This window comes from Crassostrea angulata, chromosome 6 (assembly GCF_025612915.1).
Source record: "Crassostrea angulata isolate pt1a10 chromosome 6, ASM2561291v2, whole genome shotgun sequence".
Classification (NCBI taxonomy): Eukaryota; Metazoa; Mollusca; class Bivalvia; order Ostreida; family Ostreidae; genus Magallana; species Magallana angulata.
Window position 1 is genome coordinate 27,563,886 of NC_069116.1, and position 24,704 is coordinate 27,588,589.

The window sequence follows — 24,704 nt, forward strand, 5'->3', positions numbered from 1 at the left end:
CCAAAATTGTTTAATATTTCTTAATTATCTCCTCTTTAAACAGGATGTGGCCCTTCATTTGAACAAAATTGAATCCCTACGCTTAATGATTGGTTGAAATTGGTCCAGTGGTTCTTGAGGAGATGAAAATGTGATAAGTTAAGGACAACGACAATGCCGATCATGACAGACAATGGACAAATCTTGATCAGAGAAGCTCGCTTGAGCCTTAGGTTAAGGTGAGCTAAAAATCAGTAAATCAATTAGACGGATCTCTGATTGCAGCAAATTAAAGGTAATGAAATTATCTGCCATAAAAATAACAATACCAAAAGATTTTGAATTAATTTAGTATTTTATTGCATTATGTAAATCATAAAATGTATTTACACAATGTATTGCATGAGGAAAAAAAACAATATCTAATGGTTCATAACATTCATAATTTAACAACATTCGACATTTTATATATAAACTGCCACAATGTACATGGACTTTGTTAAAATCATAATACATTCAATACATGGATTTCATAACATGGATTTTCTTTGAAAAAGAGGAGTTTGCCAACACTGAAAAATAAATATTAAGATAGTTTGCTTTACTTATCTGAAGAACACAGTAATACAATACTAATTGCGCATAAGTGACAGAAAAATAATCATCCAGAACTGAATAAATTAGAGCTAACAGTTGTGAAATCTGAAGTGCCTCAGAAGTGGGTGACTAGGGGTCTTTAAAATTGTCATGTAGGATCTGCATTTTTTTCAATGGAACAAAAAAAGAACTTTAAGTACATCTGAACTCCTTGCAATTTAGGAATTTAACAAAAAAGAAATGCTAAAAAAATATTCAAGGATCCTTTCTATTTCAAATATTTCAGTTAATTAACATGTTACACACAGTTGGTCTTTAATAGAAATATGGAATCCTTTTTCTTCTGTGCGATTTCATCCATTTCCATTTTATATATGTATATAAAAAAATAATAATTCCAAATGAAAATCTATTATATACACAAAATGAAAATGCTGGGTGGTATGTGGTGATGTAATTTGATGAAGAACAGCTGTCAATCACAAACGATCACTGTAGACTAGCCTACATCTAGACCAATGAAAAGTGAGAAGTTGTACAGATGAGTTACTGGCCTTTGAAGGAAAACGTAATAGAGGACAAAGAGTATTGGGGAACAATACAAGAGGTAGCAAACAATGGAAGCATAAAGATTGCCATACAGGTCTGTCCGATAACATACATTAATATGAAATAAATGCAAAATATCTTAAGTAGTTATTCATTTTGTTTTCTCAAACTTCCATGCATACAATCACTTTTTGGGGGGTTTCTTTACTGAAAAATAGAACACCAATGAAAATTATTTTAATTTTTCAGAAGGCAGTGAAACTTACATAATATCAAATTTTTAATGGTTTCCATTCACCAAAATAAAAGGGTATCCATTAAGCATGTTCCATCAGAGTATTGACATAAGTGACTGTAGATATAAATGTTGAGTATATCAAGATTCCAGTGTTTCTCCATCAAAATCAAACTTTAGGGTGCATCCTCAAGCTGTTGATAACATACAGAAGAGGAGGTCTTTCTCTACAGCAGATTCTGTGGTTGATGCAGCTCTGTTGACACTTTGCAAATGCCTAAAAATTGAACACAGATGATGCATTACACAGTGTAACATGGTAGCTCAAATATTCATCTATTCAACCCTTCTCTCCATCTTTCATCAAAAAGTATCTTGAATTTGCATTGTGTGGGCAATTTATATGCAGACATGTGTTGTCAGTCTTCTTCAACTCAAGCCTTGATTATAAAGAAATTGGCTACTAAGTGCAAACAAGGCAGAGATACATATGTATGATAAGTGTACATGTTACAAGATAACATATGATTGACCCAGCAGCACACCTCTTTACTAGAGGACATTGTCTGGTATTAGTAAGTACACGTAACCACAGGTGAAACACAATTACTTAGTACTTCTATCTGTGTGATATGAATGAAACATATCAGTCATTAAGACAACGCTCGATCAAGTTTCATTCATGAACTCATCATGTGAATATCACACTCCATTTTACTTTTTCATAAATATTTCTTTAACAAAATTCAAGTGTGTACGCCAGCTGAAAGTGATACATTTATAGCTTCATTTCATTGCTTACCATCGGGTTCTGAATATATCACCACAGACTGCTTAGGTAATCTGGACTGGGCACTAGTTTGAAACTGGTTCCCTGATGAAAGACAACTAGATGCCTCAGTTAATTGTTTGTAGTTTGGATTCACAACGTGGTCACAGCCGATTGTTTGTTCTGATGAACACAATTCTGCTGGTCCATTGAAAGCATCGTGTAATCTCATGTAGTTTAATGACATGCAAGTAAGTTTGGATGCAGGACACACATTCAATTGCTCACAAGAAACAGTCTTTGGTAACAATGGTTCATGACTAGTGTTTGAGTTTAGGTTTTCATTGCTGATATATGCACTAATTCCAGAAATTTCACTAAGAGAAAGATCTGGAGAATCACAGTGACAAGTTTGGGGAGTTCCATCTAAAGTATTTATTGAACTCGTCAGACTTGAACATGCACCAGCACTGACTCCACTCAAGTTCAATGTGGAGTCGCTTTCATTGGAATGGTCATCTCCTTCATTATTACTGGAGGTACAGCTACACATGTTTTCATTTTCCCACTCAGGGTTAAAATTAAAGCACTGTGTAGTAGGCAATGTCTCGAGTGTAGCTTTGCTCTGAATAATAGTTCCTCTCTCTTTCTCCATGTAGACAGTTTCCGAAGGCCAGGGAGTAGTCTTGCTACCACCAGTCTGATCAACTGATGCAAACACATTAGAATCACAACTACTGCTATCCGTCATATCCCTCTGGTCACTGCTTCCATAGGTTGAATGATTACTATCCAACGGATTACACAACCGACACATCACCTGCTCCAGACTGTCCACACTTGGATTTCCTTGAGAGCTATCCGTACTACTGCAGCTGCCATAAACAGCTTTAATGCTCACATTCCTTCCACTTTCAGAAGTGGAGCTTTCCGAGTCACTCTCCCAAGCCTTGGCAGAAAGTCTACACCTGGGACACTGGTGGGGACACACTTTGTTTCTGCTGTAGTCATGGAAACTTTTCCTGTGATGCTGGAAACACACCTTGCGATGACTGTATGAAGATACACATTTAGGGAATGAACAACGGTGAACTTTATGTGATGAATTAGAACAATGGAAAGCTAGTCCTTTTTCCATGTAGCTGTAACAACAGTGTTTGTGATGATATGTTTGTTTTGAGTATTTTGGATAATTATGGTACACACAAGGCCTCTGAAAAGATTGTGTAGGTAATGCTGCTGCACAATATTCTCTTAAGTAAGAACTTCCAGAAGATGGGGAGGATCCAACTGTTCCTTCACAAGAAGGGCAGCCATTGTTGATAGGGACAGGAGTTCTCCCATGAACCCCCGGGCGGTCTGACCTGTGATTTCTCTCCCCTGAACTGCTAGGCTGTATGTACTGGAGGTAACTGGGGTGCTGTATTTGTTGGTAAACATCATAACCTGGATTTCTCTGAAGATTAATGCGATGAGGATCATAGAGAGTTGTGCTCTGATTGTCCTGTCTCTCAACTGAATGGACTGGTTGGTCTGCAGTATCATTGGCTACAAAACACGTAAATTAAACTTTTTTCATTTTATCAAACTAATTTTCATGCAAATAACATGAGTTGGCATTATTGACAATGAATCAAAATCAATTGTTATTGATGGTATAGAATTTTTTTTTGTATAACATATTTCTTTTTCAATGGAATATATTGCGGAGGTTATCAGATATGGTCGGGAGTGATCAAATCCAATAAAGCCCAAAAGGCTTTATGATAGATTTGATCCCACCAAACCATATTTGATCACCTCATAATAATCAAAGAATGATTTCCTATTACTAATATTCATTTTATTTTCAGCAATTCTCCGATTTAATATCATTATAGTCTTTGATAAAATGTATTGGCCTATACCTTACAAAATCAATTTGTGGTCTTATCATAGACAGGAAAATGTAAATACATTTTTTTCAATGGAATTTATTAGGCCTTAGCTATCTTGAGAGACAACAAAACAATTATTCAACAAGAGATGTTTGTGAAACACTTATGCCCCCCTCCCTTGGAAACATCCACAAAGAAAATGAATGTTAACTGCAAATATTTGGAATTTTTCTAAGTCAAGGGGCATAACTCTGTTAGAAATTGCTCTATCATACCCAAAATTAAACTTGACCTAGATATTATCATGATAAACCTGTATACCAAATTTCATATAAATATGTGCACCCTCTGCAAAGAAAATGAGCAGAAACTGCAAATGACTCGAATTTTTCTAAGTCCAAGGGTCATAACTCTGTCAAAAATTGCTCAATCGTACCCAATATTAAACTTGACCTAGCTCTTATCATGATAAACCTGTATACTAAATTTCATTTCAATATGTTCATCCTTTGCAAAGAAAATGAATGGAAACTGTTGGTGGACCGACTGACAGACAGACAGCAGCAAAGCAATATGCCCTCCCTTCTTCGAAGGGGGGCATAAAAATTTTGCAATGCATGTATTATTCTTTCAAAGAGAATGGATGCATTATTACCCTTCACTTTGTAAAAACTTTCATCCTTTTCGTCTTACCAACTATATTAAACATGCAGAGAGGACAGGTTCTATTGGCCACAAGCCAAGGATCCACACAGTCTTTGTGAAACTCATGAGAGCAGGGCATCACCCGTAAAACCTGCAAAAGAGCAACAATGTATAACATTTTCTACAGTTGTATGCATATCATTGCATATGTTATAAACATCAAATAAAGGATAATACAAATCACATGACAGACTTTACCACACTTCCCCAGACACTTAAACGGATTGAAAAAATTTGCCCTTTAGTTGGATGTCTGTAGCATTGTCCAATTAGGGCAATGGAGCCATTAAAAATAAAATTTTACAAGAGAGGCAATTACCTGACTTTCTTTGTACTCGTCCAGACAAATTGCACACTGCTCCAGTCCAGAGCCACAGCTATATACATCCGACACAGGGGAGGGAACTCTTATTACTTTCGCTGAAGGGAACTTGTACTTTCTGGTCTCTAACTTAGAAATTGCCCTTTTGGCCAGTTCTGGCATTGAAACCTGTGAAAGTTCAGCAATATGTTAATGGTTGTGAAGTAAATACATGCAAGTTTGTTCACATTCATTCATTTATAAGATTCTTATCCAAAACTCTAAATTAAAATCTATTATTATTGCGAGAGATTATCAATCTAAAAATCAGATCAAGTTACCTCTGGTTCTCTGTTTCTTAATTTGATCTACAAAAGAGAGTATGTAACATATGAGTTAATTGATACAAAAAATCATTTGATAGCCATAATTTAGTGACTAGAAACAATGATTAAATGTCTTCATCTGGCACCACAATTTCTCATTTGCAACATAGTGACAACTAGAATACCCAGATCAGTTTCTATAGTAGTTTTTGAAAATTATTAACTTGGTTTGACCAATTATGACTGAATGTTTTCATTTTCCTCTAATATTTTGAGCTCTGGATTTAAGTAAGGGCGGAAATGAGGAACAACACTAAATGAAAAGTCAATATGTGATTCCATCACTGATGGTATAATGATACCTCATCAAATACAGTTCTCTGCACTTACCTTGATAACAATAACGATTATGACTATGCAGACAAAGACGAAAACTGCCACAAATATCCACATGTCAAAGTATTCCTTGCTTACATCCTGGGAAATAAATAAGAGAAAAATTATCACAATATGACATGTACTGTAGTTTCCTTATTTTATGCGAATACTTAATTTGGCGATCTTACTGTTTTTCATCAAATCACGAGAATATTAAATCGCAAACGCTGAATTTTTATCAATGTTTATTATAGTTTACATGCGTCCGAAAAATAAAAGCAAGATTGAAAAATTTGCGAGATGTGATTCTCATGATTTTACGCAGATATTAAATCCTTGCTTTTAATTAGAAATTTACAGTACCAAATATTTCTAATACCAAAAGTCAGGAGATTTTGAATTAACACTTTCTTTTAAAATGTTCCCATCCTACATTTGTTGATTTTTTCAATTTCATACATGTTTCAATCTGATAAAGATATTAAGTATTGAAGCTGAAAAAGCAAAATTGTTAATGTTTCAGCTATACTTGATATTATTCTTACTTTGTACGTTCGAACATACAATTTAATTGCAATTGTTAAAGGACACTAGTGGTACTGACTGTGCTAACTTCGACGTGCTTGGAGCGAATTCTGGCGCGAGCATCTTGGACAGTACGAATAATGTTCATCAGTTTCTTGGCATGGGCTCCCTGAATGATGATCACAGGTCGCTCAAGTTGTACATCAGTTGGTCTCTCCAGCTTTACAAAAATGATGATGAAATTTTAGAATGCTTGGGAGGAGTTGAACTCAGAAGAAGCATTTGTTACCACACTTTATCAATATCAGTTTAGTGCTCCTTCTTTCTGATAAAATAAGTAGCATTTTAGAAATAAATATGATAATTTTGTGAAGAAAAAAATACCTGTTTGATGGCCTGTGGGACTTCAGAGATATCAAATATAACTGCTGTGGCACCATTTTTAATGGCCTTCATTGCCTACAAAAAATGATATTTGTGTTTAAAAAAAAATAGACATATAAACTCATACAGTAATAAGGGTTATAGCGTAGAGCTAAGGACAAATGATTTTGAAATTGTAATTCATTATATTATCAACTTTATACATGCAATACAATTTTAAGATGAGAGTAATGAAACTCATACTTTGTGGTATAAAGTGTGAATTATCTAATAAGCTTATTCCCTGTAACTATGTTTCACTGTACTAAGAGATCAAAGCACCTTCAATCTGGATTCAATATACCATCCATTATGCTGCTCGATATGAATTAATAAGACCCTCCCCAAATCAAGGAAAAAAACAAAACACATTTACATTGGAAAAATCTATCAAACACTCCTGATTTTTACAATGCCTGGACATATAAGAACTGTATTTAAGCATAGAATATTTGAACTTGCTGCTTTATATACTTTTTAAAACATCAGAACTACAATGATCAACTTATTAATGATTTTAAACAAATTAATAATCACTAGATATTCTAGCATATTCTAACCCAATTATATCATACTAAAATGTGTTGATTATTTTTTTCTGTATTCTGTTACTCCTCAATCTGTATTAAAGCTTTATTATTTATCATACGTTGTACGCTTACCTATATAGTACTAAATCTTATGGTAAAACAAAGGTAAATATTTAAAATTAAGGCTTACTCATGCACACTGATTTACAGCATTCTTCTTAAGATATGACAGTTCATGTAAGTTGTGAACTAAATCATTTTATAGTGCAGCTATGTTACAAGAGGTCTCATTCCATAAATTCTTATCTCTTTCTCACAGCCCCTATCAAATGTAACGTAATCCTTTAATGTGACAATTAACTTGCTGACAGATTTTTTTTTCTTTTTGCATTTACCGGTACATAACACTACAGGGCAGAGTTGAACTAAGCCAAATTTTTGTTTTTTACCCCCAAAGGAACATTTTATTGGTGGGGGATTCATGGCACTATGATGGCAGACACCTTATTTCACCCCCCTCCCCAATCCCCCAATTTAAGTAATCAATCACAAAAACTTTGCTACGAGGAGGCCATCAAACTAAATATTCGACCAAACACTTGTCGTCTAGCGGACTGCTTCCCTGGGCACAAGGGCTGTTTTATCACAAACGTCCTCATGTTCGGGATGGAGAAGCTACTTTACCAAATCTCTGAGTTTATCTCACTCCAGACAAGATTCCTCTCAAACAAGAGGGCTATAAGCTATACATTGATACATGTTGGCCTCATAACTGCGTATTAGTTTGATCTTGATCAAAAGATCATTCTTGGTCCCTTCATTCTTTACCCCTTGCTAAGTTCTGAAAATACAGGTGAACCTTTGGTGCTCCTTTATGGATCAACTGATTTGTACTAACTTTAAAATAATGTCATTCAATGTATTATCAGTATACATGTATATTTTCATCTATAAAGATGTTTATGTTTGTAAACAAACTCAATATGTTGTTTATCGATTATTTTGCAACTGTCCTATCTCGCATTCACTTCTCATTGACCCATTTATTATTTTAATACTTTTGCAAAATATTTACTGATCAAAGTATCCTATGTAAATTGATCGGCTTCGCTATAAATTATGTTTTTATATTTTCAGAAGTCAGGTACATATCAATTCATTTGAATTAAAAGTCTTCCATGTCTTGAAAAGCCAGCATTTGCGAGACACTTTTCTCTCTGATTTCCTTCACAGCAGGTGGTCTATCACACCAGCTACACTAAAAACTAGAAATAACCTGCTGTTGACCTTCAATTAAACAGTTCAATACTTATCTTTATCCCTCAAGTATATAACCTGTAACTGTCTAAAAATCTTAGGAAAGCAGGGCTCCCTTAATCTTCTCATTTACGCAAAATGGTCTAGTCTACTTCAAAAATATTTGACAACTGTTCCCCAGTAGAAGTCCAACATTGTTTAATCATAAACAATCTGGACTAGGTGGTGCATTTAAACCATGGACGTGAAAAGGTTTGGGTACATAGCAAAAATGGGGCCTTACATCTCAATTAAAGAATTTGAAAAACTATGTTCACTATTTACCGTATATATTTACCTTTTATTTGAAATTGTGTTTTCAGAACAAGAGGATAAATGCGCTCAAATTAAGAGTGCAATTTCTAATTGCACAGAAAAGTAAAAGTTTTATTCATTTGAGTGTTCTCTGGGAGGCGATTCATGTGATATACTGGTATATACATCTAGAGTTTATATTTTTTATAGCCTACCTCACCTACTAAAATTCGGCTAATTCTCTGTTCCAGTAATTGAACCTAGCAAACTACTTGTTAATATCAAACGTACATTCAATGAAGAAAATTCTTTAAAGAATTTATAGCACGTACTTTACATTCCAGGTGCAACTTGTTTTTAACCTAGTAAGGCACAGCAGATTTTAACTTCATTCATGATAACTGTATATTGAAATACATTTGTGCCACGAGACAAAAACTGGTCAATTTTTCTTCACTAATACGTTTATAACTCTGCATGAGCCCATCAATATATGTTACCGTACCTGTACTTGAAAGTGTAAAAGAGTCGTTTGAATTAATCTACCTGTTGGAACAGCGACATGCAAGGTGTGTCCATTTGTTCTAATCTCATCACACCCACCCAGCCATATGGAAACAGTTCTGTTGAGAGCTCATTGCTGCAGATACTCAAGGGATGAATCTACAAAAGAAAAAAAAAGTCCCTAAATCTTAATTCAAATGACCTTAACACTGTTTGTTAAATTCCTGCAGTTAAATGTGCATCAAAGCTAGTTCAAAATAATTTGGATCTGGTGTCAGGGTACAGTAGATGCACTTGCATTTATGGCCTTATGTCAAATCTTTTGTCTGCTTGTCTAACATGAAACAGTATGATGAAGATTAAGGTGCATTTTTAACCTTTTCTGGCATTGAATGTTAATGTGATTGCATTATTTTTGTGATTCATCTTCACAAAAAGGAATGAAAATAACTTTTTCATAATACAAAATGTATAATTACAAAAAATAATTTAAATGTCAAATTTTTGAAAATGCTTCCAATAAGATTTATAGTTATATATCCTTTTAATATTACAGTGACAATATTATGTTTCCATTATTTACAACATCGGCAACAACAGAAAAATAAGTCAGCAAATTTACAGTCATAAACCTGTTAAACCACCACCTATAGTTATAAATAAAATGTTATCAAATATGTAAAGGCATTGCTCCAATGAATGAGAAGAGTTTTATCAAACTGGTCAGTGATTTTACTCAGAGTACTTCTATAGTCACGTACACCTACTATAATACTTGCAATGAGAAATCGCAATAAACAAAGGAAAAATGACCAATCTCTGCAAAGGTTTCAAAAAATTCAATGACCATACAGTTCTCATTTTCTCAACTTCTTTAGGTATATTCACTGTAAACATGGAACACACAGCCCAATGGTATATAAGATAACATTTCCTTTTCAAATATTTTCTTGTCTATACTAAACTAGTAGACTAATACAGACCATGCAACAATGCAAACATAATCTCTCTATAACTGGCTAATGTATCAGGAACATTTCTGACAAATACAATCGATATCAAACATTTATTCTGTATTAATATCAAATGTTTATTTTTAATATCAGCAACGAATGTGCAATATATGAAGAAAAAAAAAATCACTCTCTGATATTGAAAATAATGATATTTATTGATATAAAAAATTAATTTTCTGATATAAAGAAAAAAGATTGCATAATATCTATAACTTAATTTCTGATATCAATCGAAAAATCCCCCCCCCCCCCCCTCCTTGAACCATTGGTGAAATTTGTTCCCAAGCAAATGAACCTAAAATGGGATTTTATATAAGAAATACAGTATGCCTGCATACTTGAAGTATTAATTCTTTTTCAATTTATTAATTTGATTGTATTTTCTTTTCCTATTCCTGTTCCTCTTCCTCACTTAAGCAACATCCTTGTAAACAATTAAATGATATTAATGAATCTGAATCACGTGAATAGACTTTGCAGATATTCCTAGAAATTAACCTGAATCAAGTACTATGTAGAAAAATTTGATCAGTATTTTAAATCATAGGAAATAAAAATTTAAAAAAATTTGAAAATTGTTCAGCTTTGTGTTACAGAATGACTGAGTGAAATTTCCTGACCATGTCTCTTATCTAAATACTGAAAACTCCATGAAACAGATTCCAACTGAATTCAACTATTAGAAACCATGATTTTTATGCAATGGGATGAATCTTTCTTTCCCCTTTGGTATTTGAGAAATAAACAAGTTGTTTGAAACGATTTTCACAATTTTGATGTAGGTAGATCTTTCCTAGTTTATCATCAATCATTCCAATACCAATAAATTGGGATCATATCACGTGCCTTTCAAGTTCACTTTCTATTTAATCCTCCAATTACAAGTGGTGAATAATTCTTAAAGTTCAAGCACTTAAGAAAAGGGTTTTCTCTTGATTTTATACACATAAAATATCCTCAATGAATGTATTTTTGCATTCATAGGCCTTAAATATTTGCCTTTCAACACTATCTTTCCACTATTACCACAACACCTCTTTGATCTATGAATATATATACACATACTTTTTGCAATTGATGTTAAATATTTGCTTTGTCAATTACTCTGCCATTAGTGTGACAGAGAGATGAAAGAGGTGACACTTTTCTCTTGTAAAAGACATGTTTAGCTTCTAATATCGTTTTAAGTCTTTCTCATCTAAAGAGGTTTTTCGGAGCAACCACACTATCAATTGTAATGGGGTGGGCAATAATCTGAAGTTATCATTGGTCAAATTAAGATTCATTTTACCTCTGTATGCAAACCCTTGAAATTCATTTCATTACGCAAAGCACTACAATTAATTTGTAATTTAACTGTTTCACCCAAAGGGTTTCTGGTATTTCAAAGCTATAATAAAATCAAAGTAAATTCATTTAGAAAAGGAAACAATCTATGTTGGTTGTGATCATGAGTAATTTAAACCCGAGTAGTTTTTGAAACCATTTAACGGTCAGCTTTTTTTAGGTTAAAGTTGGACCATATAGCGACTATCAGTCATTGTTTTACTCAATTTTTACTTAAAATTTTTGCATTGGGCAACCATTTATCAGTCTGTCTGGTTCAATAATTAAGTTAATGCACCATGCAGTTGTCTTTGATTTTCTTGAGTGATCATGAATTTGCTAGCAAGATGAATGCAAGAGCATTTTGGCAATATCAGTTGACTGTTTGTGTCAACATTTTTACATTTATACCCAACAATATCTTTTAATAATTTTAACCAAACAACATTAATTGGTCATCCGTCCAGCAATTCAAATGTGACAAAAGAGTTATTCAAATGCTCTATTGATTATTAAAAATGCATGTGCAACTGTCTGTTGTTTGAAGGTCAAATTCTTCAATAAAAACTTAATTACAATGTTTGCTTGGCTTCATATTATTATTGTCTAAGTCACGTATGCTACAACAAAATGATTTATCAAGAAGTAAGAGATAAAATCAAATGATGAATGTACAGCTAATATCTGCCATTTCATTCATGCATACCCACACCCTCTCTATGACATCTGATCCTGAAAAGTCTTTTATAATATATACCACAGGAGAACACCGTAAAAAAATATTTCCTGGTAAAAAATACCAGGTATTTGATTTGTTGGTAATTACAAGTCAACAGGTAATTAATTTGTATGTAGAAAAGCATGTTACTAACACTGTAATAAAAACTAGAAACATTTATATTCATGATGTTCATGGGTTTTGTCGTCATTTATCAAGGCATGATGATAATTTTATTTCTGTACAGGTTACGCTCTTTTGGGAATGAATCAAAATCAGCTTTTGCCACCCAAGATGTCATTTTCTCTGAATTAAGACTTGCATGATGATGCGACTTCGTTGACTGTGTGAGGGCAGAGTCAAGGTTTTAAAACATTCAATTCTCTCCCTCCCACACACCAACTCCAGAGACCTTACCTTTGTTAGAAGTATCCACAAAAGTACATCTTTTTGTGGAACATCCTTACAGCAGGTGATTTATAAAGCATGATTTACAAAGTTTTGTACAGATTAAAACCACAAGGATATAAGAAGAGAGATCATTTACATATTTTTCAGTAATATAGCTGTTTTATACTGGCCTCTTGGTTCCAAGTCAATTCAGTTACTGGTATTTGGAATCGACAAGACTTTTCTAACTGTCAAATTGCATTGTTATTGCTGAACTGATTCAAAAAACTTGAATCTTGGAGCATTAACAGTGCACTCACTATGTAGATAACTTGTGGGGAAATCTATACAAAATACAGTCGAACTTCGTTATCTCAAACGAGTTGGGACTGCTTAAAAACTTCAGGATATCCTTGTATTCGAGATATCAAGGGTAAAATACTTTGAAAATAAGTGGTTGGGACTTACAAATCACTTTGACATATCCACTGTATTCGAGATATCGGTGTTCAAGATATTGAATTTCAACTGTATCATAATCGTGTATCAGATTAATATCCAAAGATTTCACTCAAACTTGCATAATTCACATATAACACTATAAAGAGTTCTTGATTAAGGATAAATGAAGTTAACATGTTTTGAAGATTATTCAGTCATAATCAACCATTGCATGCACTGCCTGCCAAATTCTAAAATGATCCAGAAAATAAATTCAATCATGATAAAGAGTGTATAAAAATTGGAAATACATGCATCAGAAATGTGCATAAATATACATGTACAAGCTAATACATCATAGATCTAAACATGTTCTTGACCCCTTGCAATACAAGCAAATTTATCTTAATTTCAGGTGAAAAGAAAAGCATTACAGAAAACACACATTCTGATGGCAAATCTTCTTTGTGCAAGATTTACCAGATTTCTTCACCTGAATCCCAATCATAAATCGAGGTTTGACAATCCAATCAAACATGACTTGTTGGAAAAAGATAAAACCACGCTCCTCTTTGATACCATAATCTTTCCTAATAACTGTCTGTTTACACAAAAAGTTGTATATCAAAGATGTGAATTTGCCACACAAAGAGAATTTCAATTAATATTCAAATCTCAGTACACATGCAGATTTTTCTGTACTGAGACATCCCAGCATGAAGCTTCCAAAAGCTTTACAAAGGCAATTTAGAAAAGTTCAGTTAATTCACTTAATAACCCAATTGGGATATTTTGGGATTTATTCACAGACCAAATTTTCTGTATACTTGCAGTGCTCGTTACTGCTCGATCTTTAAAAATGTTTTATCTTATCAAAGGTGTACATACACTAGTACATGTACCTTAAAACTCCATTACAACTGGAAACCTAATTAAACCAGCCAACTGAATTAATGCAATTTCCATTCATCTGTTATTCAGGGCAAACATTACACCTTTAAGATTTCTAAAATCCATGATAAACATTTTGCATATATGCCATTACCTTATTTTAGTTAATCCACGACAAAGTATAGTCATTTCACTTTTGTTAAGAAATTATTTTACTTTAATGAACAGGAATTTATGCATGTAGTTCATATCCATTACACTGGAAAATAATTAAAGCAAATATAAATATTTATTACAAAAATAGAAAATATTCTAATTGAAAAGAAGACAACAAAAAATAAAAATTCAGTGAAAGCATTGAACAATTTCCAGCGGTCAAGGAAGTTCAAGACTAGCCCTTGGCTGTGTTACCATTGGCCTTGGTCCATTCTCTGTGTGCCAACAGACCTTTTAAACAGGTATGATCCAATAAAAGACATGAATGAAATTTCCGATTCTCTGCGATCACCTGGCTGGAAATATTAAATACAGAATTTCTAAATGATGTTTACATACAGAAGCCCAAGACTGTTCACATTCCTTTTGCTCTAATCCCCTTTGTTTACATTGGTATGCCTTGCACACTGAAAGATTTTGCAATGGACAGTCTCTGGACAAATGTAATTATTGGATCGTAAGGGTCTTTTTAATTTCTGTCTCGTACAAGTATCCTTCCATTTTGGTGCCCATTTATTCAAGAGGGATTGACCCAGTAAACATAATTAGCTCCTGATCCACAGTCACATAATCTTAGTTTAGACTAATGGCAAAAACTGGGCTGAAATTAACTTCAGGATGGAAGCTTTCATTCATAGTTGGTAGTCCAAGACTTTAAAAGTCTAGATTATATACAGGAAAATTGTGTTTCAGGGCTTAAACTCTTGATATTTCTGAGCTACATGATGGTTTCTTTGGTCTTTTTTTGTCCTGACTTACCTAATACATAACTGAGTTTTTTTTTAAATTGTTTACATCAATGAATTCGAACTTCATTCATCTATTTCTATGCAAATAGTTTCAATGTCAAGTTTTGAATCATCTTTGCAGGAATAATTTTTCTTGTTAATTCAAAGAACAGAATTTATGTTGTTCATACAGACCTAAGGTCAACATGGCAATCTATTTCTAGTCTGCATCACCAAGGTTGTTGGATTAAATTTGTTGTATCAAGACAAAAACCATTGGTGCATACATCAACTTGTACTAATATATCTCCTTTATCCTCGCCCCTCAAGACAAAATAGTTGTGTTAGTCGAACAATTATCATAGGTTTTCAAATTACCTTGAAAGGAGGTTAAAAAACACCATAACTGCCCCCAAATTAGGAAAAGTAAAACAGGTCTTCAACATTTATTTTGGTCTTTTTAGCCTCAAATAATAATGTAACTGCACTCAAAATGAAAAAGAAAAGCCTTGAAACAAATCTGTATGTCTACGTGCTGATTTGCTGCTTTTGGTTATGCTCCAATATTTAAGAGTCTTGCAAAAAATGTATGTCAACAATTACTTGCAGGCATTATAAAAAAAAATTCCTCAACAACTGCCATTAGTTAGACTAGACACAAAAAAGAAGATAAAAATAAGTTTAGATGATTGTCAAAATTCAGTATTAAGATAAACATTGTATACAGGGGATTTCTTCAGTTTAAAATCTAGTTTCATTGTAATTATGTGGCATTTCTTTTGCAAATTACATTGCAGCCTTCAGGGTAACAAAGAATTCATGCTAATCAGAGAAACAGATAATGAAGTCTGAAGAAAAAGGTCATATGAAGTAAACCAACAATTTCTTTTATCATTGGTTTATACAGATTTGGCTAAAATATGATTCTTCTATGCCAAAGGTTGGTTCAGAATTATCAAAATTGGAGGACTTTTGAAGATTGTACAAACCTTCATATATGAAAGTAGATTTAATCTTAAACTGTATCAAGGGAAGTGGGCCTTCTCTGCATGCAGGTAAGCAGTCAGGTTGAACTCTGTCCCCCAAGCCCACTTGGGGTATATATCACACATACCACACATACTACAGTGAAATCTGCTTATCCCCATGCCTAAATAGTCTGACATTTTGTTTTATTTGGCCAAATTTTAGTTAATCTCCAGATTATTGTTAAATCCAACATAGTCAAGAATATATGATATAATACACACCTGATTATCTTTTCCTTTCATGCTGGGCCAGATTGATTCAATACAAGTTATTTAGGTATAGTTGGTAACACCAGATCAGAATGATCTTATAAATTACATGCTTCTGAATAAGTATGAGTGATATATTGAAGGCAACAGCACAATCATTTTCTTATAGTACTATCAGTATATAACAACTCATTTCAAGATAGTTATTAGCCTTAATATTATGCAGTTTGAATTAGAAAGTAAATTTATTATTAATACAATGTTTATGTACCCTTTACATCATTTATATTAAGGAAACTTTAATTCAATTACATGAGTAGTTTGCTTCATAAAAGGCAGTACTGAGAAGAATGTACAAAGCGAACACACCTTTATGTATTATTGCCTCTTCACACAAGCATAGATCATTTGATCACATGGAACCCCCAAACAAACCCATTTCAGATTTAAATCAAAAAATGACTTTATAATGCTCCAATTTGAAATTTACTTCTTTAATTTACCTCATTAAGCCCTTCATCATTGTTTGATGTGGAGATATTTGGGCTTTATTGCTGTAGAGTGACGGCCATAAAACCCAGTGATCGAGGAACCAAACTCTCTGGTTTTCATGCCTATGTCATCTGTCACTTACATTTTCTATTAGAACACAAGGGAAACAATGCCAGAAATAATGTGGCAGCAGAGTTGTATAGAGCTACCGTAGCAGCACTTAACCACTTTCATCACAGATCCTATTTCTGTGTTCCAAAAATCTTCATTGTTTTTCTATATATAAATGTACTGGCACAGTGTTGGTGAATTTGACTGACATAAAGAGCAGTGCACCCCCCCCCCCCAAAAAAAAAAAAGATATTGTACTTGCAGTCTTTTTTTGTAAATAAAATATTAAGATAAGTTATACATACTATGTATATAGAAAAGTTTATGTACAAATTCCTCACAAGGTAATGCATCTCAAAATTAAAATTCTGCATAATTTACAATTACTTTGTACTATATAAACATGCATAACCTTGTCTACCTGGCCTTATAAATAGGTACCATTCATTTGATTACACCAGAACAGTTTGGGTTGCGTGCAGAAAAATGTACTGTACTCTGAGAATCACAAGAATGTAGAATGCCAATACATCAAGCAAATTGCAAGTTTCTACACAAGAGAACAATTTTTCTATTTAAAGGAAACTGGCACACATTTCACGATTAACAAAAGAAGAAAAATGTCACTCATATTCAATTTAAGTAATCAACCAGTTGGCCAAATACAAGTAAGTAATTATGCTTTGGCTTGTCAAACTTCCTGTATTCCCTGCATGTGTTTGAAACGTAGGTACGCAGTACCTTGAATAGATAGAGAAAAAGAAAGACCTACTAGGGGGGAATTCTGTCTTCTTTGTCACTGTGTCACTTATCTAAATCTGTCATCTCAACGCAAACAATGGCAGTCACAGGAATTTGTCTGTGCAGACAAAAGTACTCACATTTCAATTTCAAATAACATGGCAATAGCAATAAAATCGTGGCCCCCTATCTCAAATATGATTTCATACTGCTCAATGAAAAATTAGGTTCTCAAACTAGCACATTCTGAACAAATACACATGGATGAGGTAAAAGAATGCATCACACGTATTTTAAGTTACCCCAGAGACAGCTGAATGAACTGCTGAAAAGTACAACTCATTACTCATGATAACTGGGGATCAATATACCCTGCATGGAATCAATCAAGAAGGGACCTTGAGAGATGGATAATTAAGTTGTGAAACCCCCAAGATACGGTAACTGATTTATTAATTGAAATCTGTTGTACTGGAAAGTGCATTCAATTGGCTACTGGCACTGCAATTTTGTACAAATTTACATGTTCAATTTGAGCATGCAAACATCTCATAGCCACCTTAAGGACCTCCTCAATGTTAGAGTGCATATGTACCCCAAAACCAGCATCCATTTCACTACTTCTGTCGCGGTTCCTGATCTTCTCTGGATCTTTTTTTTTTCTTATCTAATACATGTACATACATTGAAGCATAATTTGATCAATTCGTGGCTGCTAAATTTTCAAGAAATTCATGGGTACCACTCACCCTTGAATACATCCTTGATGAATTTTGCATTGGTTTTATTGAATCCATGAAAATTGAGAACCATAAAAATTGGGACCCACAAATTCAAATTTTTCCCTAGTTTAGTAAATTAAGGTATTAATAACAGTGCATCTACTTAACTATCTTTAATGTTGTTGGTTTTGAGTATTACTTCTCTCTAACAAACTTATAGCCATAATATAACTGAAATATTATACCCTTTTTTATTTTCATATTCTGGTTTACAATAATAAAACATGCACCCCTGTTTGTTTCAGCTCTTTAATACAGCTTAAGTTTCCCACCTTTATTCTTAGATGCTTATTCCTTATACAAGTATTTGATTTCATATTGCAATGGGATTGCTACAAACATTCAAAAGGGATTCATTCACATATTAATGATTTCAGGTATGTTCACGGTTCTGTCAATACATGTACATTGGAGAAACTGTGCAGGTGCATGCAGTCAAACCACTATGGATTTCTTGTACATGTACACAAACTATAAAATAAAAGGAAACATTTTTGAAAAAAAAAACATTGAAAAGTTTCAGAGTTGTTATAACACTGACTTAGAGTCAGGAGTTGCACAGCTTGTGACATTCAACTTTATCCACATGTAAATTACCAAACTGCATGTTGGTTCATTTCTTTGATCTGATAGAGCATTCCCAGGTTGGCATACCTGAGCAGTTAGTGGGATCTTCATTGTAGGGAGATTGCGACAAAATCAATGGGGATTTGTTGGGTAATGACGACCTATCGCAGGCCAGCGAACTGGCAAACTCCAGCATATGTCACATCAAAGTGTACGAATCCCGACAATTAGGTTTGATTGCTTCTTCAAAGGGGAGTTATATTAAATAGATGAATGTTTAACAAGAGTTATGAACAAGCGATATAGATTTTATATTTTGTGGATTGGAATGGTAAACACCTTAAAGGGGCTATGCAAAATAGGTCCAAAACGATAAAAGTCAACTTATTTTGTCAATAAAGTTTCTATTGATATAATTAAATCCATATTAAATGTGTTAATTCACTAAAACATGCATGCTGCAAAGCCAATATTTTAAAAAGACAAGAAACATTTGAAATTAATATACAAGTAGTATAGTCCTAACTAGTCCATATCAAATTCAAATGTGTAGGCCTAGGGAAATGAATATTTTAAAGTATTTTAACCTTTCTAAAATACTTTAAAACACATTATTTTGTTTAACTTAAAACGAAGTGCAACAGCTGAATCATTTATCTGTTGTTTCCGCCAGTATCAACATCTTATTAATCATTCATACAAATTACCAATGTCTATAAAACAACCTTCTAGTAACTTCCAATAATCAGATACAGTTTTCGTTGAATACATTCCCTGTGATCATCTATTTCTTCACTCTCATGAACATTTACATTTCTTTGATCTCATCTAAATTCTCATTTCGGTTTGAATATTCTGTCTCATTAAGTCTTTTCAACAGATGTTTAACATGCATTTCTATGTTTTATGCATCAGACAATTTTTACAATAGCATCAAAAACTCCACAGGATTTCAACACAATAAAAAAGATCTTGCTATCTCTAACAAGACATGATTATCATACGTTGAAGCATAACATTTCTTTATTCATTGCATTGATAGTTTTTAAATATATATATCCTGAAAATTATGGACAATTCATTATCAGCCAAACTAATGATATATATCCCAGTACCATGCGTGTACATCATGCTCTCTCTCTCTCTCTCCTCTCTCTCTCTCTCTCGCTCTCTCTCTCTCTCTCTCTCTCTCTCTCTCTCTCTCTCTCTCTCTCTCTCTCTCTGCATTTCCATAGTAAATTCTTTTTTTTAACATCAGCTGCTTGATGAAATCAGCCTGTATCATATCAAGTCTGCTTTAAGGATGTTTCAAATTCCCAAACTTTGAGGGGAATAGAGGTCTAGATTTAAAAAATAAACAATGAGTGATTTATACCTCCTGAACTTGAGAGAGTTTGTGGCTCTAGCTCTCTCTGAAAATCAAATTTCACTCACCACCCAGGCACGCATTATCTAACCTCAGAACACACAGCCTAGAAACTATCTTGACTTCAATGTAAACATGCACCCAGTGCATTCTGCCATCAAAAGAGCATCTTATTTCAAACAATGGATCCAGTTTCAAAACCTTGCAAGACTGTAGATATGGTATTCAATGTTTCAAAGCACTTGATTTCTTCATAAATTGGATGGCTTTAACTTTAAAAGGACTGATACTTTATGAAACAAACATGCATATCATTTCGATTTCTGGTAAAAATTTTATTTAAATGTGTTAAATGGTTTCTACTATCACAACTTCTCAACAACAGAAGTTCAGCAATTAACTAAACATTTCTGAGCTTTTTCGTCACATAAGACTGTGATGTTTGGATGATGCCATGTAAATCTTCAATATGGCTTTAACCTTTATACACAACCATGATGCAGTTTATCTGCCATTTCAATTGTTATCAAAGTTTGCTCTTTTTCATCATCTGGGAATTGACAAACATTTATTGGTTTTTAAAATGTAACTGCATATTAGTATTTTCATTCCACACCAGTACATTTCTCTTCTTAAAAATACTTTGTGCAAAGCTTTGAAGTGAAAATTAACAGTATTATATGAAGTGTCACTGAAGTGTATAAAGCACAAGAGCCTTCATGATGGGGAAACTGCAGAGATATCAATTGTAGAAATTGATTTCTGCACATAGGAAGTCACATGCAGTTTTGAATGATTTATGGAAATGTAGGAGACTCGATCATGGTGCAATTAACTATGGAAATCAATTTAAATCCTGTCGGCCCCAACAATAAAGAGAGTTTACAGAAAAATATTTGTGCTCTCTCCTCATTACCCAGGGCTGTCCATTTGAATACACAATAATAGAGATTCATGTTGAAAAATGAAGTTTTACTTTAAATGAAAAAGAAAGAAATTAATATTGACAAGGTAAGTCCATCAAACCAGTGCAATGCTTCATTGAAGAGAGGGGACACAATAGACATTGTCCCACCGCATTCTTCAAAACCAAATGCAAATAGACTTTCTGAACACAAGTCTTCATAAATACCAACCCCCTAACCACAATAATTAACAGAGGGCACCCTTGGACCCGTGGTTCAATTCAAACTTGTAGACTTGTCTATATTGTTCAGTCAACAGTATAAATATTTCTCTCCATGATATCTATATCACACAAAATCTCTGTACACCACTGTTAAACTGGAAACTCAGTTTTCACAAATGAAAACTTTACACCCCAAAAAATCTGAAATGCAAATCCTTTTGAAATTCAACGATAAAAGCTACAAAACTCTGATATTACAGCCTAAGAAAGGCACTGAAGCAAAGAATTGAGATGAGCATATCTATTTGGGAATAGGAAGAGAGGGTAAGAATTCAATTGAAGTACTTAGATGTTCAGTTCCATTCAAATCTCCCTTCCCAGTTTAGATACACATTTCAGTGTCTTTAAAGATTAATGACAAAAATGAATTCATTTCAATGCCACAAACTCAGCCAATTTTTTGTCTTCTTCCTTGCAATATTTTGGGCACTTGTAAAGTCTCTTTATTACCCACGAATTTAGTTTTTTAATGAAATGGCAAAAGATATATGCTTGAGGAATGAAATTTCAATCTTCTTTCATAGCAGCAGAATTAAGTACTCATATTATTGTGAAAATCCCAATCCTTCATACAACACAAGAGAGCATTGTAATTACCTTAATCTCAAGGAGATACAAATAGGATCACGTAAAACTGAAATGAAAAATAATTGTATCAAGTTGAAGTATCAAATGTTTTGAATGAATTCCAAATTGTTCCCTTTAATCTTTTGTGAATTGGAAAAAAAATTAATGGGATTTTTTTTCCCCTGCTAAAGCCAACCAGCCAGAGGTTGAACCCAAACAATGTTTTGTGGCAAAAACATCAGCCACACGGTTCGTCTTGTCCCCTATCACTGTTAATATTCAAAAATTTGTGTTTAAAGTCCTGTCTTACGAAACTCTTTGATCCTTGCGGTTTACATAACATGAAAGCCGTGCATTTTGATCCATATAGATAACTAATAGCTGCATTAATCAATCTTCTGTTTTAAAATAAATCCTATTTCAAATTCATTAGATATTGGATGAATCATCAAAGCATTGGGAGGAAATTAAATTTCTCACAAGAAAAAAAATATCATTTCAAGAAATGTTTAGCTTCTGAATAATAAAGCTGGATGCCTTTCTTCACAGAGATACTTTAAAGTTTTATACTTTTTTAAAGGAATTAAGAACATTAAATGCACCAAACAACATTCCAAAAGACGCAAAATAATTTAGGAAGGGATTTAAAACCTGATCGTCAGATATGAAAGATGTTGCAAGGAGTAATGCTTCAACTTGCATGCAGCATCCAGGATTAAAGATTTACCAGTAACTCTGTTTGAAATACCAGTGTATTTTGCATTTTGTTGGATGTCAGTCACAATAACCAATATAAAACTGAGAGCCATGTATAAGATAGGTACCCTCCCAATCCTAGTCAGTGTTCTGTCCTGCTCCCAAATGACCTCCTAGGACATCTGTAGGTCCCCTAGGCAGCCCAGAATCATTATCTTAAATGCTCTAGAATACATTTTATCATGTTTACAAACAAGATATTAGCTGATAGCCAAACCTAGATAAAGCTGGGAAATTGTGTGATACCCTAAACCGGATTAATATAAACACTTGTCCCATTTCTGTTGATAACCTTGCCTGATAAAACCCCCTCAGAATCTCGTTCAATTGGATTCTCAAGGGTAAAGATCTGGGGGGAACAACATGTGTAAAGGAAGATAGTTAGATTAAGTAATCCCAATAAACATTCCGTAGCTTCCGTAACTAGGATGCTAAATTACAACTGGCCCATCCTCAATTGCTTCACCACTTTCTTAATCAAGGTAAAAAAATATATAAAACAGGTTACCACACCCCCAAGAAATACTTTAAAAAATGAAAATATTTTTTAACAAAACTCCAGACCAATTAAGATAAAATGTTTCTGCACTAGTACTCTTCACATTTTACTTTTAATGCTGTCCTTCTAAAACTATCTGCATTTCATTTATAAACCACAGAAAAGAGAGTTGACAGCTTAATTATAAGTGAGATATGTTAATTCATATATTGATCCTTCATCTGGAAATTCATTGGAACAGAACAAGAACTATTTAATATTCCTTTGATGGTGGTTTCTCCCTATGAACATGATGAACATAGTACAAACTCTTTGCAAGACAAATGCAGGTTTAGTCTCAGTGTAATGCATTCATATCCTATTGACAACTTTATCTTTTATGATTAATCCATTGAAATTAAACTCAATATAGGTCGAACAATAATCATACATGCTTATAGATGTGTTCTTATTTTTAAAATGCTGTCCTTATGACATGGTTCTAACCTTTCTCAGGGAAAAGGCGATGTATAAGTTTTTGAACTTGTGCTAGCCAAATCTCATTGTGATAAAAATACAATAAAGTATGTTCAAACCATTATTTATTTCTCATTCATACAAGGTCCAAACTAGTACTTGCAAAATTTCAACATAGGGTCAATTTATACCAGACTACTTAATTAAGTGGTGCAAAAATGATTTAAACATATGATAAATCCATACTGGATAGTTCAAACAACTCTGGCTCAATACTAGCCAAGGGTTTTTGGTCCACTCCGCTCCCATTATAAAAAGCGGAGTGCACTGAAAACCCTTGGCTTGCAAATATGTGGCTCAATCAGTTTTCTGATTTATCCCACAAGAAGGTATAAGTGTATTATGATAAGAAAAAGTTACAACTTCAAAAGCTATGTTTTGGGCGACGTCTAAATACTGCCTAAAAAAAGGGCTATAAATGAAAGGGATTTAATATTGTGCACCGATAGCGTGGGATTTTGCAGCATTTCCAAAAAAAAATCCTGCAAGCACACTTAGAACTGAGACTTCCCCTTATTCTTGTAATAAATCATGACCTCTGTTTATTAACATTTTCAATGTGTCAGTTCTATATTTGTTAAGAAGCAAGAGTGCTTTATGAAGATCAAATAACTTGTCATGAAGGATATAGGGTGTCAGAGGTTTCCTGTTTACATGAAGTCACCTGCTATTGCATAAAAGCACCAGTATTGCAGCGGACAGCCATTTTTGGGATGTAATTAAACTGTCTGCGCCACCAAATGTGTACCGTCATCTACGGACAGCAGGTGTCCTTTGAACTTCAAATTGTTTCTTTTTTTTCAATAAAAAAGTTATTTCCCTTTGTTCTCCTCATCCTCCTTGAAATCAAGACTACGGCATATGGTAAAATAATTTTTGTTGACAGCTACATCCTAATAAAAAAA

General features: G+C 33.5%; 1 protein-coding gene across 1 annotated transcript in view; it reads right to left on the bottom strand.

Moving 5' to 3' along the window:
* Positions 1-315: 315 nt before the first annotated feature.
* Positions 316-24,704, bottom strand: part of LOC128188472 (E3 ubiquitin-protein ligase znrf3-like) — a 26,482-nt gene continuing 2,093 nt past the window's right edge. Inside the window, exons 2-10 of the mRNA XM_052859550.1 lie at positions 9,292-9,408; positions 6,626-6,700; positions 6,321-6,461; positions 5,729-5,815; positions 5,354-5,380; positions 5,031-5,201; positions 4,700-4,802; positions 2,163-3,677; positions 316-1,637 (exon numbers count right to left, since the gene is read on the bottom strand). Of these exons, the coding sequence (XP_052715510.1) occupies positions 1,588-1,637; positions 2,163-3,677; positions 4,700-4,802; positions 5,031-5,201; positions 5,354-5,380; positions 5,729-5,815; positions 6,321-6,461; positions 6,626-6,700; positions 9,292-9,408 (2,286 nt within the window). The 3' untranslated portion in view covers positions 316-1,587. The remainder of the gene's footprint in view (positions 1,638-2,162; positions 3,678-4,699; positions 4,803-5,030; positions 5,202-5,353; positions 5,381-5,728; positions 5,816-6,320; positions 6,462-6,625; positions 6,701-9,291; positions 9,409-24,704) is intronic.